Source organism: Neophocaena asiaeorientalis, unplaced genomic scaffold (genome assembly GCF_003031525.2).
Source record: "Neophocaena asiaeorientalis asiaeorientalis breed wild unplaced genomic scaffold, Neophocaena_asiaeorientalis_V1.1 scaffold496, whole genome shotgun sequence".
Lineage (NCBI taxonomy): Eukaryota > Metazoa > Chordata > Mammalia > Artiodactyla > Phocoenidae > Neophocaena > Neophocaena asiaeorientalis.
In genome coordinates, this window is record NW_020174375.1 from 126,781 (window position 1) to 144,278 (window position 17,498).

Sequence of the window (17,498 nt, forward strand, 5' to 3'; positions counted from 1 at the left end):
AAAACTGTTAGAAGAAAAGAAGTGTAATCTTTGTGACCTTGAATTAGGCAATGGTTTCTAGAAATAACACCACAATGACAAGCAACAAAAGAAAAAATGAACTGAACTTCATAAAAAAATCAAAATCCTTTGTAATCAGACACCATTAAGCAAGTGAAAGACAACTTACATAATGTAAGAAAATTTTTGCAAATCATATATATGATAAAAAACTTGTATCTAGACTATATATAAAGAACTCTTACAACTAAATAATAAAAAGATGTAAATAAATAAAGTAACCCAATTTAAAAACAGACAATGTGAACAAACATTTCTCCAAAGAACATATATAAATGGCCAATTATTGCATGAAAAGATACTCAAGATTTCTGGTTCCTGGTCTGGCACATAAAGACCTTGGAAGTCATCACTCCCATCCTCGCAAGAAAAAAGCTGACCCAACAACTCTTCTTAGATCCATCAGACAATTAATGTTACAGGGCAAACCACTGCATCCAAAATTGCGAGACAGGTGAATACAATCACAGCTTACTGGTGCAAAGGACTCCATCAAAAACTGTTACAACTAATAAATTCAATAAAGTTGCAGATACAAAATTAATATACAAAAATCTGTTGTGTTTCAATACACTAATAAGAATCTATCAGAAAGAGAAATTAAGAAAACAATCCCATTTATAACTGCATCAAGAAGAATAAAATACCTAGAAATAAATTTAATCAAAGAGCTGAAAGCCCTATATACTACAAACTGTAAGATACTAATGAAATAAACTGAAGACACAAATAAATGAGATGATTATCTCATGCTCAAGGACTGGAAAAATTAAGATTAGTCAAATGTCCATAGTACCCAAAGCAATCTACAGATTCAGTACAATTCTTAAAATTCCAGTGCCATTTCCCACAGAAATAGAATAATCCTAAAATCTGTATGGAATCTCAGAAGATCTTGAGTAGCCAAAGCAATCTTGAGCAAGAAAATCAAAGCTGGAGGGATCAGGCTCCCTGATTTCAGACTACAGTAATCAAAACAGTAAGGTACTGGCATAAAAACAGACACATAGACCAATGGGACAGAACAGACAGCCCAGACATAAACCCACACGTATATGGTCAATTAATTTATGACAAAGGAGCTAAGAATATATCATGGAGGAGAAACAGTCTCTTCAATAAACAGTGTTGGGAAAACTAGACAGCCTGAATGAAACTGGACCTCTATCTTTATACCATACAGAAAAACAACTCAAATGGATTAAAGACCTGAACATAAGACCTGAAACCATAAAACCCCTAGAAAAAAATGTAGGTGGTAAACTCCTTGACATCAATCTTGGTGATGATTTTTTGGATTCAACACAAAAAGCAAAGTCAACCAAAACAAAAATAAACAATTGGGACTACATCAAACTAGAAAAGCTTCTGCACAGCAAAGAAAAACATCAACAGAATGAAAAGGCAACTTATGGAATTAGAGAAAATATTTGCAAATCATACCTGATAAGGGGCTAATAACCGAAATATTATAAGAACTTATATAATTCAATAACAAAAAAACAAACAAGCCAAGTAAAAGGGGTCAGAGCAACTGAATATACATTTTTCTAAAGAAGACACACAAATAGCCAACAAGTCCATGAAAAGGTGCTCAACATCACTAATCATCAGGGAAATGAAAATTAAAACCACAATGTGATATCACCTCATACTTATTAGAATGGCTATTATCAAAGAGACAAAACATACCAAGTGTTGGAAGGATGTGGAGAAAAGGGAACCCTTGTGCACTGTCGATGGGAATGTAGATTGGCACAGTCACTATGGAAAACAGTATAAAAGTTCCTCAAAAAATTAAACACAGAACTACCATTTGATCTAGTCAATTCTACTTCTGGGTATTTATCCAAAGGAAATAAAATCACTAACTTGAAAAGATATTTGAACCCCCATGTTCATTGCAGCATTATTTATAACAGCCAAGACATGGAAACAACCTAAGTGTCCATCGACAAATAAATGGCTAAAACAGTTTGGTGTAAGTACAGCTGACCCTTGAACAACGTGTGGGTCAGGAGCACCAAAACTACGGCACAGTGGAAAATCCATACATAGGGGACTTCCCTAGTGGTCCAGTGGTTAAGAATCCGCCTTCCAATGCAGGGGATGAAGGTTCAATTCCTAGTTGGGGAACTAAGATCCCACATGCCACAAGGCAACCAAGCCCACGTGCCGCAACTACTGAGCCCACATGCTCTAGAGCCCGCATGCCACAACTAGGGAGCCCACACATCACAACTACTGAGCCCGTGCACCGCAACTAGAGAAGCCCGCATGCTGCAACAAGAAGCCCATGTGCCACAATGAAGAGCCTGCGTGCCACAACAGACCCAGCACAGCCAAAAGTAAAAATTTAAATTAAAAAAAGGAAAATCCATATATAACTTAAAATCGGCCCTTCCATATCCAAGGTTCTACATCCACAGATTCAACCAACTACAGACTGTGTAGCACTGTAGTATTTACTATTGAAAAAAATCCACGTACTAAGTGGACCCACACAATTCAAACCCATGTTACTCAAGGGTCAACTGTATGTACAATGGAATATTACTGAGCCATAAAAAAGGAAAGAAATTCTGCCATTTATGACAACCTGGATGGACCTTAAGGGCATTGTGCTAAGTGTAATAAGTCAGACAGAGAAAGATAAATACTGTATGATCTCACTTACATGTGGAATCAAAGAGAACCTGAGCTCACAGATACATAGAACAGATTAGTGGTTGCCAGACGAGGGAATGGGGAGTGGGAGAAGTGGGTGAAGGTGGTCAAAAGGTACAAACATCCAGTTATAAGATAAATTAAGTCCTGGGGATATAATACAGCATGGTTTACTATAGTTAACAATACTGTGTTGTACATTTTAAAGTTGCTAACAGAGTAAACCTTAAACATTCTTACCATAAGAAAAAAATTTATAACTATGATGATGGATGTTAACTAAACTTATTGCGGTAATCATTTCACAAAGTACACATTTAAGAAATCATTATGTTATACACCTGAAACTAATACAATGTTATATATCAATTATATCTCAATTAAAAAAATAATAATAGGGCTTCCCTGGTGGCACAGTGGTTGACAGTCTGCCTGCCAATGAAGGGGACACGGGTTCGTGCCCTGGTCTGGGAAGATCCCACATGCCGCAGAGTGGCTGTGCCCGTGAGCCATGGCCGCTGAGCCTGCACGTCCGGAGCCTGTGCTCCGTAACAGGAGAGGCCACAACAGTGAGAGGCCCGCGTACCGTAAAAAATAAATAAATAAATAAAATAATAATAATAATAGCTTCTATACCTTGAGTGCCTGTGAGGGCACTACACATATATCATTATTAATTCAAAAAAACAACCCTGACAAGTTGGTAATATTCTTGTTTTACAGAGGAGTAAGGCTGAAAATCTTAAATAATTTGCCAGGTCAACAGCTAATAAATCCTTAGAAACAGGATAGGAAGCCTATTTTACTCCAAAGCATGATCCCAATTCCACTAGGCCAAAGATGGTAAATGGATTACACTCTTATGTCAAATTCTATTTAAGGAGAGTAACTTGGCAGGATTTAGTCTGAGAAGCACTCTGACACTATTCTGAAGCTCACTAGCAAAAGATCTTGCACAATTAATGATGTTGCCTCAGGTACAGAAGGACCTAAATGTAAGACCCCATGTTTGCCATTTTAAAACAGGATCACACTATTTACAAGATTCAGTTACCTCTCCATGGCTTCAAATCTCATGCCAGTTAGTCGCTTGACTCTGTGACTGCCAGGGAACTGTCTTCTCAACTCCTGAAGACAAAACTAAAAAAAAATATTGGTAAAAAAGACTTGAAGAGTAGTAATTACACTACATATACTAAATGGGTTACAAGGAACGGCTTACATAGTCTTCAATGTTTTTCTTAAATAATTTCATTACTGAGATCTAATGGCATAAGTGAAATTAATCAGTAATGAATAATGCAGTAAAAGAACTCTGAACTTACAGTGAGGACAACAATCAGTTCTCAGAAACTGATCAAGCTCTTAACTAAGAAAATGAGCAGATTATGAGGTCCACTAATAACTCTTCAAATACTACTACCATATCACTTAAAAATTGCTTCCATAATGTGTCAGGCACCACTTAAATAACTACAACTGCTTGCTGGCCTTTTCTTCCTAAGTATTGCACAAACATTCTCTTGATAAAAATTAAGTTTTTTGGTAGTAACCTCAAGTCCCTAGCAAATACTGTTAACACTTTGTTTAATTTTGCCCTGTTGAAGTCATATTCTAATCAATCACCTTGTCAGTACACATGTGATTTGGGGTCATAAAATACAGACACCATATCAATGGAGTACCAATCTCCTTTTGGCAGATATCCATAATTTACCCATCAACTCAACTACACAAATAATCAAGTATTTATTGAGCACCTACTATGTTCTCAGCAACCTATAAGGGATTATAAGAGTCTTGGAAGTGCTAGAAATATTAAGCATGATAAAAATGGTCCACTCTAGTTCCCCCAAGCATAACTGATTAAAAATGCCTTTAACTAATGAAGAAACTATTAACCAATAATGATGTAAATTTTAATATGATCTGGAAATATAGCTTCAAAGTCTGTGGCTCTAAGTTCTGTAATAAGAAAAATATTCAAGTTAGTCAAAACTGAAGATGATGGTCATTTATTTCTCTGACATCATGCAAAACTCATAGTACTTGTTCAATCAAGCTAACTGTGCTGAACTTCTGAACCACTAAAAAAAAAATACTGTGTTACAAAAGAAGTTATTACCTATTCACTTAATCTCCTACTTTACCAAATGGCATTTTGCTATACAAAAAAAAATTTCAAAATTTCCCTCAAGATATAAGCTGCCACCTCTGTTGGTATTCAAAAGACTATGTCTCATAGGTGCTAAACGTAATACAACGGTTTCGTGGAATATTTTTTATCACTGGTAGCTCCACTGGAATTATGTGTATAGTCAACATGACATAATTACCTTGAAAAGGACAAAGCTAATTAGACATGCATATGTTCTTGGGTATTTCTACTTTCTGTTTCTTTTGTATTTCTTTTGGGCTTAAATGAGGAAGCAGTGTGAAGGAGCACTTAAGAGCTCAGAAATACAGAACAAAAGAACAGAAACCACTGCTTCCTGATTTATATAATGAATATAGTGATAGTATCAAACACAAATCAAATTATGAAATAATTATAAAGATTAAATAAACCATGATGTAAAGCTTCTAGCATAGCACCTAGCACATGAGTGTTTAAAAATATAGCTATCATTCTTTTATTTTAAAATTAAATTAAAATTAAAAATTACTTCCATGTGTCAGGCCCCACTTAAATACCTAATATTAATATTTTAAGTCATGTTCTGTACATGTCAGGATTTTCTACTAATTTAACATATACATTTAAAACATTGTAAAACAGTACTTAACATTATATATTAAGTCATTTAACAACCCCAAAAATAAATGTTTTAAACTATATGCTTCTTATTTTTAACTCTATAATATGGCATAATTCACCTATTAAGTGGATAACCTTCACCAACTAATTTAACCTCTTCAGTGAAACTGGGATACTAAACATCTACTTCTCAAGATTGTTAAAAAGATATAAAAACATACTGTGTCCCAAAGTACCTAGCTAGTCCCAGCTACTCAAGAGTAGCACTGAGGGCTTCCCTGGTGGCACAGTGGTTGAGAGTCTGCCTGCCGATGCAGGGGACACGGGTTCGTGCCCCGGTCCGGGAGGATCCCACATGCCGCGGAGCGGCTGGGCCCGTAAGCCATGGCCGCTGGGCCTGCGCGTCCGGAGCCTGTTGTCCGCGATGGGAGAGGCCACAACGGTGAGAGGCCCGCATACCGCAAAAAAAAAAAAAAAAAAAAAAAAAGAGTAGCACTGAAAACCACCTACAGAAAGCATTCAATACAGCCATATACTAACTGCTTACACATAATTTATGAAGCAAATTAAATATAAAATAAAACAAGTTTAAATACCTACCAATGACAAGTCATCCCGACCATAGTCGAGGGCTGCAATCATCACCTGTTCATATATGATCCAAACTAGATACACAGAGGAAAAAACTGAATTTAATATAAAAATCTCAGAACAGAAATTAGATAATAAATTCTTCCTGTTTCTGATATTTTAAAGAACATTACTCATAACTGAAAATTGATTTATTGTATTACATCTGGAATTAAGGAAAGAAAGCAACCTTATGTTTTCAGCAATGCAAAATATTTTAATATAAGGTAAAACAAAAATCTCTAATTATTTAATACTTTTACTGTTTCAAAAGTCATTATAAAATACATTTTGACCTGACCAGGACTACAGCCTTGTGAGCTTTAAAACAAAAATGCCTATTTGATAGCTTCACTACTACCAACAATTATAAGTCCTTCTCAAAATAAAATTGCCATTAAGACTTCCTAAGAAGTTTTTTAAAAACTAACAGATCATAGAGAGATTAATATGAACAGCAGAAAAAACATAATAATAATTTTTTTTAAAAAAACTAAGAACTGTAAATGAAACGTGCTGAGCATGAACACAATAAATTAAAAACCTTACTATCATCTCCAAGCTTAGAAGCATATTCATTAATTAATTCCTCTCCAACTTCCACAATTTGCTCACTGTTTCGTGAGTTTTCTTCTCTCCATTTTCTCATTTTATCTCGCATTTCTGAAAAAAAAATGCTTGCGATTACATATATATATACATTTGATTAATGTCAGTTCACAAGATGAAATCAACTTTTTAAGAAAATACACTCACACTAATGTAAAAGTCTATGGTATCTCAAATTTAATAAAGCAGAAAATCATTTTAGCAAGAGCAACAGATCCTTTAGAACAGCGCTCCCCAATCTCTTTGGCATCAGGGAGTGGTTTCGTGGAAGACAACTTTTCCACGGACGGGGGAGGGGCATGTTTCAGGCAGTAGTGCGAGCAATGGTTCAGGCGGTAATGTGAGTGATGGGGAGCAGCAGATGAAGCTTTGCTCACTCACCCACCGTTCACCTCCTGCTGTGTGGCCTGGTTCCTAACAGGCCGAGGACAGGGGATTGGGGACCCCTGCTTTAGAAGACTGAAAATGCATTACAACTGATATTACAACTATCTTTAAAAGTAGTGTACGGCATGGGTCTGCTACAAATATCTTCTATCCCTTTAAGCAACTATGGATCATAGCCTTTTTGGGTTACAATGTTCAGAATTTGATAAAAGCTAAGGATTATTTTCTCAGAAAAACAAATAAAATTATACATTGAAATCTCAAAAATTCAAGGTGCTCCTGAAGTTTACCCATTGACTAAAATTTTCATAATCAGGGTATCATATTAGGCTATCAGCACTGAAGAAACATTCATCACAAAACTCTCTTAATAACAACATTACTACAACAGTCCATATAAAGATACACAATTACAAAGGGAAATAAACAGAAGAAAAAATTAGGACAAAGGAAATTTTTTGATTATATATAAAGATAAAAATGAATAATGTAAAGTAAGGTCAAAGGCACTAGCAAACAACAAAAGTTGAGAGAACAACTTTGCATATTAATACAATAGGGAACTCTGGAGTTTCAAAGAACAGCATTTTGACAATACCAGAAATAATAACTGGGGTGGGGGAGTACCTAACCCAGAAAAAAGATCCCTTTTTTATATGGCTATGGTAGAATTAACTGTCCAGTTCACCAATTACATACATGCTTTCTTACTCTTACCTCTTGAAAATCTTACATATTCATCTGAAGTACTACCTTCTTCCTTCTATTGACATACATGTTGTACAGATTTAAATAGTTGAATTAAGTTGTTGTTGAACACATGAGTTAAATAAACAATATGCTATGCTTCTATAGAATATATCTAAGAGAAGCATATAGGATTTTCACTACCTTTATATGCATTACCTGAGTCCCTACAGTTTGAAGTCTACAAAAGAAAACAAAAATCATCATAAGATGAAAATGGACCCTAAGTGAATTTACAAAAACGGTCTTAGAAAACCATTACAAATTAACATAGTTAATTTCTTCTACTGAAACCTAGAAATCACCTTGACTCTCACTCTGCACAGGAAGTAACTTGAACTGAATCTTAAAGGTTGAAGAGGAATTGAGCAGGCAAACAAAAAAGTAGGTTACTCATACCCCACAGGTTAAGGATTCAGTCTCAAAAGACTGCCCCCACTTCAGAAACCAACACAAGTCAGGGATACCCATACTTATGAGCAACTCGTTACAAAATCAGGGGTTCCTTCCTACAACTCCTGCATCCAGTTTGATACTTGCTAGAGTGGCTGAAAGAACTCAGGAAAGTGCTTCACTTACTATTACTGGTTTTTTATAAAGGATACAACTCAGGAAACAACCAAATGGAAGAGATACACAGAGCAAAGAGCTGGGGGTCAGAGGGGGTTGTCAGGGGCATAGGAGTACCCTCTCTGAGTGAGCCATCCCAGCATCTTGATGTATCCACCAACCTAGAAGTTCTACGAACCCTGAAGTTTAGGGGCTTTTATGAAGGTTTCAGTCTGTAGGCATGACTGATTAGATCCTTAGACACTGGTTATTAAGTCAATCTCCAGATCCTCTCCCCTCCCAGCAGGTTGAAGGGTAGGGTTGAAAGTTCCAACCCTTCACTCAAGTCTTGGTCTTACCAGTGACCAGCCCCCATCCCGAAGCTATCCAGCCACCAGTTATTCAGTGGTATATAAAAAGACATGTATCACTATAAATCTCAGAAGATGTTGTATGTGGAACCCAGGACTAAGACCAAATATTATAACAGAAGATGTTCCTATCAACCCTATCACTAAGGAAATTACAAGGGTTTAGGAGCTCTGTGCCAGAAATTGGGGATGAAGACCAAATATACATTATACCTTATACCAAATATACAATATAACATATATCAAATATAAAATATAACATATATCCACAAGATAACATGCATATAACATATATCCACAAGGTCCACAACCTGGGTTCTCATAACTCATTCAAACCACATCCCCTATACCATAGTTATACTGTCTGAAGTTGACATTCTCTGTCAACCTGGCAGACTATTTTAAAATAGGAAGAGCCTCGGGAATATAAATTTATTTAGTGTTTTACAGATCTGTTCCACAAAACTGCACCCCTTGCCTGTACCCTGACACCCAAATTAAGAAATGCTAGCCCAGGCGAATTAATAAACTATGCAGTTTGAATTTAAGAAATATCTTTTAATCTATTAGATTATTTCTTAACTTGCTTTAGAATGCCCTTTAAGAAACCACAGAATTCCTTCCCATAAACTAGAGACTAAAAGAGAAAAATTGGTCCCATCTCCTTTTTTGTCAAATTTCTCATTTACCAACAGTACTCAATTTTCCATCAGTCTCCTCCTACTTATTCATAATCAAAGTATATTACTGGAAAATCTCTGACTTTTAAAACATTCCCTTTCACCCACTGTCATGTCCCCCATGACTTCTAATTAGTCATTCAAAAATATATTAATACATACTTTTTATAACATGCTATAAACGTAATGATGAAAAAGAATCATCCAGTGTGCCTAAGAAATTGACAAGTTAACAGAAAAACTGTAAACAGCAGCAAAATAATGTGATAAAAGGTAAGATAGTGGTTATGTTCAGAGCACTAAGAAAGCAAGGTGAGGGAAAGATTAATTTCACCTGGCAGGGAGAAAGGGTTAAAGAAGACATCTGTGATATGTGAATTAAGCCCTAAGGATCAAAGGGAGTTTGCCAGATGAATTCTACAACAAAGAGCATAAACTATGGTAGAGGAATAAAAGTATCTCATTTGGTAAGGCAAGGGTCTCCAACCTCCAGGTCATGGATCAGTACTGGTCCATGGCTTGTCAGGAACCGGGCCGCATAGCAGGAGCTGAGTGCAGCGGGCAAGTGATCAAAGCTTCATCTGTATTTACAGCCACTCCTCATCATTCTCATTACTGCCTGAGCTCCACCTCCTGTCAGCATTATGGTGAGTTTTATAATTATTTCACTACATATTACAATGTAATAACAATAGAAATAAAGTGCACAACAAATGTAATGTGCTGGAATCATCCCAAAACCATCCACCCCACCCTGGTCCGTGGAAAAATTGTCTTCCGTGAAACCAGTCCCTGGTACCAAAAAGGTGGGGGACCAACCTTTTCCCAGGGACTGGGAAAGTGCCCAACCCACCTATTGGGGGAGAGAGAGAAGGCAGGCAAAGCAGTTCCTTCAGGCCATTGCAAAATGGAGCTCAGGTTAATTCTTAGTTTATGTAACCCACAGCAGGGGTGGGGAACATGTTTCTCTGTCAAAGACTACTCCCAGAGACCCTTAAAAAAACAAACAAACAAAAAAACCCTGAAGGATCACTCACCAGAAGAAGGAAAATTAGGAGAGCAAAGAATAATAGGAAAGAACAAATCTGACTCCATATTGTATATTTTTCTTTTACTTTAACCTTTGTATTCTATTGCTTTTGCTACAAGTTAAGAGTGTTGCCTAATGGCCTGAAATATACAGGCCAGCCCTTTCTCAAGACTCCAACCTTTAAAGGTATAACACTTTTCTACTTATACAGAGATAAGAAGTTGCAAAGAGTATAAAGTTTGTCTTGTTGGAGGTTTTCAGGAACATCATGACCTGACCTACATGAACAGATGCAAGAACAAAGGATTTTGACACCAAGAAGTTTGCAGCAATCAACCATACCCCCTCCCCTCTTTTAGTTATAAAAGAGCCTGAATTCTAACTGGGGTAAGATGGTTCTTTGGGACACCAGTCCACCATCTTCTCAGCTGGCTGGCTTTCTGAATAAAGTCACTATTCCTTGTCCCAACAACTCACCTCTCAAGTTATTAGCCTGTTGCTCGTTGAGCAGAATGATCTTGGACTTGGTAATAAAAGCACTTTTTCTAAAGATTAACTAGGAAAAACAATGAGCCCTTTCACACAAATATTTCCCTATTTACCCAAGTTCTAAATTTTAAAAGAAAACCAAATTGAGTATAACATGTACTTCAAGATATTTTTAAAGCAAGGTAAAAAGTATTATCTATGCACTGTTATGACTCCCTCAAAGATATATTTAAAGTGTTACATACACTTCAATTTTGCCTCACAATTCTTTTCACTATCCAAAGGTTTTTCCTGTGTTTCAAAACTCCCATAAGCTTTAAATTTTTATCTTCTTTCTTCAGATATCTCTTCTACTATCTAAAGGCACTAGTGTGTAGTGGTTAAAAGTGAAGATGCAAAATTCAAACTGCTGGAGTTCAAATGCCAGTTCTACCACTTTCTATCTGTGTGATATTGGATAGTTAACACTTTTCACTTTAATGTTCTCATCTAAAAAGTGGAGATGAAAAATAATAATACCTGTATCATATAGTTGTTGTGGTAAGCACTGTGAGATAATTTATGTGTTTAGAACAGTGTATGGTACAAAATGTGCTCAAAAAAATTTAAGCTATTAATGTTCTACCCTCTGTTTCCTTACCTGTTCTCATACCCACTTTTAATTCTCTTTTGTTTCTGAACCAAAAGGCTTTGAAACTTCTCTGCAAGCCACCAGTACATTCTCTAAAACCAAATGCTATTTATCTTTTCCTAATCCTTCCATCTTTGGCTTTGGTCTTCATATTTCATTTAAAGCAGGAGACTGAAAGCAGGGGTCAATAAACTAAAGTCCCAGGACCAAATTTTGCAGCCACTTGTTTTATAGATAAAGTTTTACCAGAACACAGGCACCCCCCCACCCCCCCAAAAAAACCCAAAACAAAAAAACCCACAGGTACCCTTATTCATTTCGGTACTGTCTGACTGTTTCTGTGCTACAATGGTAGAGCTGAAGAGTTGAGACAAACCATATGTCACACAAAGCTGAAAATATTTACTACCTGGCCCTTTACAGAAAATAATGCCAATTCCAGATTTAGAGCATGAAGTGGCATAAAGACATAGGAGCTACAGTCAGAGGACTTTGGTTTAAATCCCAATGCTGCTACTTAGCATAGTCATCTTGGACCTGTTATATAACATTTCTAACCTCAGCTATAAAATACAGAAGATCACAAGCCTATCTGCCATGAACGTTACATAAAGCAAAACCTAGACCCCTCAAATGTCTTAGCCAGTACAATGCTGGGGGTTGGGGTGGGGGGTAATCTGTTTTTAATCTGATTCTGATTACCTTTAGATAAGGCATGTACTCACCAGTTCTTCATAGGCACCACTATCATCTTTCACGTAATTTCACACATTATCCTCATCTTCTTGGCATCTGAGTTTAGAACTCCTAATATCAGATAATTTATGTAAAGCACTTCATAAAATATAAAGTGCTACAAAAATTTTAATTAGCATTTACTGAGAGCTATTTTTTGACTCTCACCACTATGCTGGTCATTGGAAGCACTGAGAAGATTTGTGTGTGTACAAAATGTAAACAAGTAATTAAAATATGAGGGGTGTTTGTAAATTAACTATACTTCAATGAAAAAAATATGATGGGTGACATTAATAAGGTTCATTAAAAACTCTAACTATCCTCCAGTTATAATCAAAGAATTTCTTCCTGCAAAAAATACTAATGATGCCCCTAGCATTTGAGAAGCTCTTGGCCAACAGGCTCTTGGTTGTTTCCATTATTTATTACATTTTAAAAAGTCAGTTGTGTTTGCATGCAAACCAGTTCATGGCAGTTAAACTTAATGTAATTATATACTATAATTAAATATTACAAAAGCCAAAAAAAACTTGAGTGCAAAAGATAGACTTTTTCTATAAAACAAAGCTGGATACTTTAAAAAGACTCCACAAAGGTAAAGAGCTTTCAAAAACTGCTGTTATATTAAGGTGACTCAATGCACTGACTTGTGCACTGAAGCTGCTATACAAGGTTCTTTATGTTCTTGTTCCATGTTACAGAAAGCAAAGTTGAAAATGGTTTATTAAAGATGACAAGGAATTTCAATCAGGAGATCCCTATCAAAGAAAAAGCCCTGCCCTATATCAAAAGTCCATTTAAAATTTTAAGTTTAACAAAAGGAGTCACTGATTTTTTTTTTTTTAAATAGGAAAGTGGCTCCCAACTATCTACAAAATAAAGTCCAAATTCCTTAGGCTAGTATTCAAGGCACCAACCTACCTCTCCAGCTCTTACCTTGCAAAAATGACCTTCACTAAATATTTACATATCCATAAATATGAACCTTTAGTGCAGAAGTGAAATCTCAGGGTACATGCCATGAGACCTGGGACCCTGCCTGTCTTTTTCAGCACTGTATCCTCAAGAACTGGAACAGCAGCTGGCACAAAGTACTCAAATATATGTTTAGCTAACATGTCATTTAGCATACAGGCTAATAATTAAAGCTAGGTGTGGATGATTACCCACAGAAGACATTCAACCTTTTTAGAGCTCTTTGAAGCTGATGGGACCTTTGAACCAACTTTCCCCCAGAAATATGTACATGTTTAAAAACACACCCAATTTTGCATATAATTTCAGGAAAGTCACAGACCACATAACACCTATGCCTGCAACAGTTAGAAGTCTGTTGAACTCAGGATTAATCACCACCAATAACAGATTAAGAAGAGGACTAAGGAAAGAACCACTGGGGACATCAAAAATTAAGGAGCAAATGGATGTAGAGAACACAGCAAAGTTCTGAAAAGTAAAAAGAGAGCCTTAATGCTATTAAGAAACCAACGAAAGAATTTTTCATAGAGGGAATGACCTGCAATGACAAACGTAGTACAGATGTACAAAACAGATACATTAGACCCAGCATTAGATCTCCCTAGAAATCTTACTAGACTAATAGAGCATGGAAACCAAATTGTGGTTGTTTAAAGGACTGAATAAAAAGAGAAGTAGAGACAGTGAGCATATACAACTAAAATCCCCCCAAATATTTTTAATAAATATTTTTTCAACAAATATTCATTTAATGCCTATTATAGGCCAGGCACTGTGCGAGGCATCCTATCCATATTCTGCCCAAATACCCTATTCTCAACAAACTTGACTATACCCTCCTTCAACTCTTTCCCACCTCCAAACTCCTCTATATAATAAACATCAATAACTTTCAACTGGCTTATAAATAAACCATATACCTACTTTTTTATAGAGCCCAACAGAGACTGAGAGTGTTAAACTTAGTATATACGTCTTTTATAAATATGTGATAAACTTTCCTATCACAAGAATCACACTACTCTTTGAACTAACCATTTCCAGTACTTTAATTCATGATGCTATTCAATGGAATTCTTTTTTTTTTTTTTTTTGCGGTACGCGGGCCTCTCACTGCTGTGGCCTCTCCCATTGCGGAGCACAGGCTCTGGACGCGCAGGCTCAGCGGCCATGGCCCACGGTCCCAGACGCTCCGCGGCACATGGGATCCTCCCGGACCAGGGCACGAACCCGTGTCCCCTGCATCGGCAGGCGGACTCCCAACCACTGCGCCACCAGGGAAGCCCTATTCAATGTTATTCTTAAAGGACACAGGTCAACTGACACTCCCGCCCCCCCCTACGAATCTAAACAAAAAAACTACCCCGAGGGTCCTCCCATTACCCTCTTGTTACCAAAAGTCTCTGAAAGAAAAATCTACAATACTCTTTTCCTAAAAGTCTCCTAAAATAGAATTTTAAATCTACTTATTGATTACATTAATTAAAATGAGCAAACTATATTCTATTTGCTAAGTGAGTTGCCTAAGTCTAAGATACTAAAAATATCACTCCAATACTAAGAAAATTACTTACAGTATTTTTTGTGATCATTTTTTAATTTTTTAATCCTACTAACAATTCAGTCAACCGATCACTAAGTTCCTCCAATATGTCATGCACTAGAACAAGATAGGCCTGGTCCCTCTTCATTCGAGGAGAGACATTTTTAAACTTAACACAATTGGGTAAGTACTTCAGTACTATGAGGACACATAGTTAAAGGACCAGGGGTAAGTTTTGTTGCTTGTTTTTGTTGTCTTTTCTCTTTTAAATTTTGGTGGCGGGATGGAGAATGGGCGGGGGTAGGGTGGTCAAGGAAGGCTCTCTGAAGTATGTGACCTTTGAGGGGAATGCCGAGAAATGATAAAAGTATAGTCGGTAGAGCAGAGTATAAGAGTAGAACCAGGAGGGAAGAATACTCCTATCAGAAGGAATAGCTTGTATCCAGTCTTAAGACTAGAGGAGCATCACACATTTAGGGAATTCAACAAAAGCCAGCGTGGCCAGCTCACAGAGCAAGGGTAAGAGTAGCTTAAGATAAGGCTGGAGACACAGGCAGGAGCCAGATCATCTTTTTATATGTATTTAACAGTTTAAAAGCACTTTAACATACGTTTTCCCTTTTGTTCCTCAACAAACTTGTGAAGTAGTTATCATTGATTAATCTAAATCTAATTATGTCACTCATCTTTAGAATGTCCACAGGGTAAGGTCCAAGTTACTTAAATTACCTTGTCTGCTGGTAGTTACACACCTACTCCTTCCCTACCATTCTACACAACACCATCATCTAAGAAACTTATATTGAACATACCTTCAAAATAGCACCTTCGAAATACCATGAAATATTTGAAAATTTCTTAAAAGCATTAAAAATAACAGCCATGTATCTACTGAAGGAATATACCCTGACACAAGCCTTTTAAAACTATGTTACAAGTCTGTCTTTCTCCATTTGACTATGAACTCCCTGAAGGTAGGGACTGTGTTACTTAATTTGCTGTCTCCAAGTACTGAGAACTTAATACTTTTAATATAATGGATTCCCCAGTACAGGTAGAAACACTGCGGTTCAGTGTGCTAGAAGCCACAAAAGCAATAATACATCACTGAATTCACTTCCAGTATAAAAGAATTTTACCTTTTCCCATTATTGTTTTCAACTTTGTAATACTGGAAAGATTTACTCACCACTGAACAATCAATATAGTTTTCAGTCCACATGTTATCAGGCCATTATTTAAATATCCGAACAAATAAGCTACTGAAGTCTACTGTGAAATGTTGGGAATATAAATTTCGATTACACAAATTCCATGCCTTAGAGAAACTCAAGGCTCTTCTCTTAAGCATGCATGCCTCCCACGAAAGTTTTTATGAAAGGAAAATCTCTTACAGAACTCGTCCAAAGTTTGGCTGCTTCCAAATTTAAACACAAACTCCACCTCAGATTAAACCAGAGGTACTTCCCCTTCAGAAAAGGAATTACTGGTAGGGAATAAGAAGGAAGTTGTGTGTGTAAATGTGTTTTGAGGGGGAATGGGACAGGGAATAATTAACAAGGGGAGAAATCAGAAACCCAGTTTTGAAGAGAGAATGAAATGTAAACTGGCATGTAAAAGAATCAGATATGTTCACGGGTTTTCCACACACCTTTACTACACAGAATTGTAACCCTTACAGAGCACTTCAAAGGCCTGTACAGGCCGTGTATTTCTCGGCTGCAAAGACGCTTGTGCAGGCAACTATCCCGCCTCCTCCGCGCCGCCCAGCAGCCACAGGAAACGTATGACAACCCTAGCCCCAGGTCCCGGCCGCCTTTCAATGGAAGCTACCCTGGGCCGTTGGACTGGCGCGGAGGTAGGACGGTCGGTCAGCCTACTGGCGCAAGAGGTGGGAAACACCGCAGACCCCAGTCGGTGGCCGGCCAAGGAAGGGGTCAGCCTCAACCTCCACCTCAGCTACCACCACAGCTCTGCCGGTCCAATGCCGAAGAGAGACCGGAAAATTCAGCTCTCCGAGGGCAGCAGGTACTCCCGAACGGCTTCCCACGGCTTCTGGTCTTTCCGCGCCCGCCCCGGCAGCAGTTACCTTCCCATGTGACATCGTAAAGCTCTGAGACCTTCGCCATCTTCTCAGAACCTGGAGGCAACCGGGTGAGAGGGCGGGGAGATGTGGTCACACGACCCGAGACTAGGCGGTGGCGAATTACGACACCATTTCTCATTGGCCAAGAGCGCGGAGGGGGCGGGATCCGCCTCACACGTGCACGCGGCCCTGCCGAGGGCCAGTCGGGAAAGGGGGCGGGACGAGCTGGGCGGTGCGCCGCCCGTTAAGGTCTGTGAGGACGCAGGGGCGGAGCCGCTGGAGCCGGAGCCGCTGGAGCGAGAGCCGCCGAAGACGGTTTGGGGTGAGATGTCTATTTTACCGTGGATTCTTAACAAATTCTGGGTCTTTAATGTGTGCCACTCCCGGCTTTTCACTTTTTTCTGCATAGGTGTATTCATTCTCTTCCCACTTCCTAATCGGTACCTTGTTCTCTTCATGACCTGCTGCAATGCAAAGTTCTGCGCGAACCCGTTATCTGTCCCCAACTTTCCTCCTTCCATGATGGGATTCGCCTTCGATTTCCT

The 17,498-nt window shown here is 37.8% G+C and overlaps 1 protein-coding gene across 1 annotated transcript in view; it reads right to left on the minus strand.

The window, feature by feature from the left end:
• EMC2 (ER membrane protein complex subunit 2) overlaps positions 1-17,025 on the minus strand; it is a 51,977-nt gene extending 34,952 nt beyond the window's left edge. The window contains exons 1-4 of the mRNA XM_024756338.1: positions 16,957-17,025; positions 6,665-6,778; positions 6,086-6,150; positions 3,782-3,867 (exon numbers count right to left, since the gene is read on the minus strand). Of these exons, the coding sequence (XP_024612106.1) occupies positions 3,782-3,867; positions 6,086-6,150; positions 6,665-6,778; positions 16,957-16,996 (305 nt within the window). The 5' untranslated portion in view covers positions 16,997-17,025. The remainder of the gene's footprint in view (positions 1-3,781; positions 3,868-6,085; positions 6,151-6,664; positions 6,779-16,956) is intronic.
• Between the last annotated feature and the right edge of the window lie 473 nt (positions 17,026-17,498).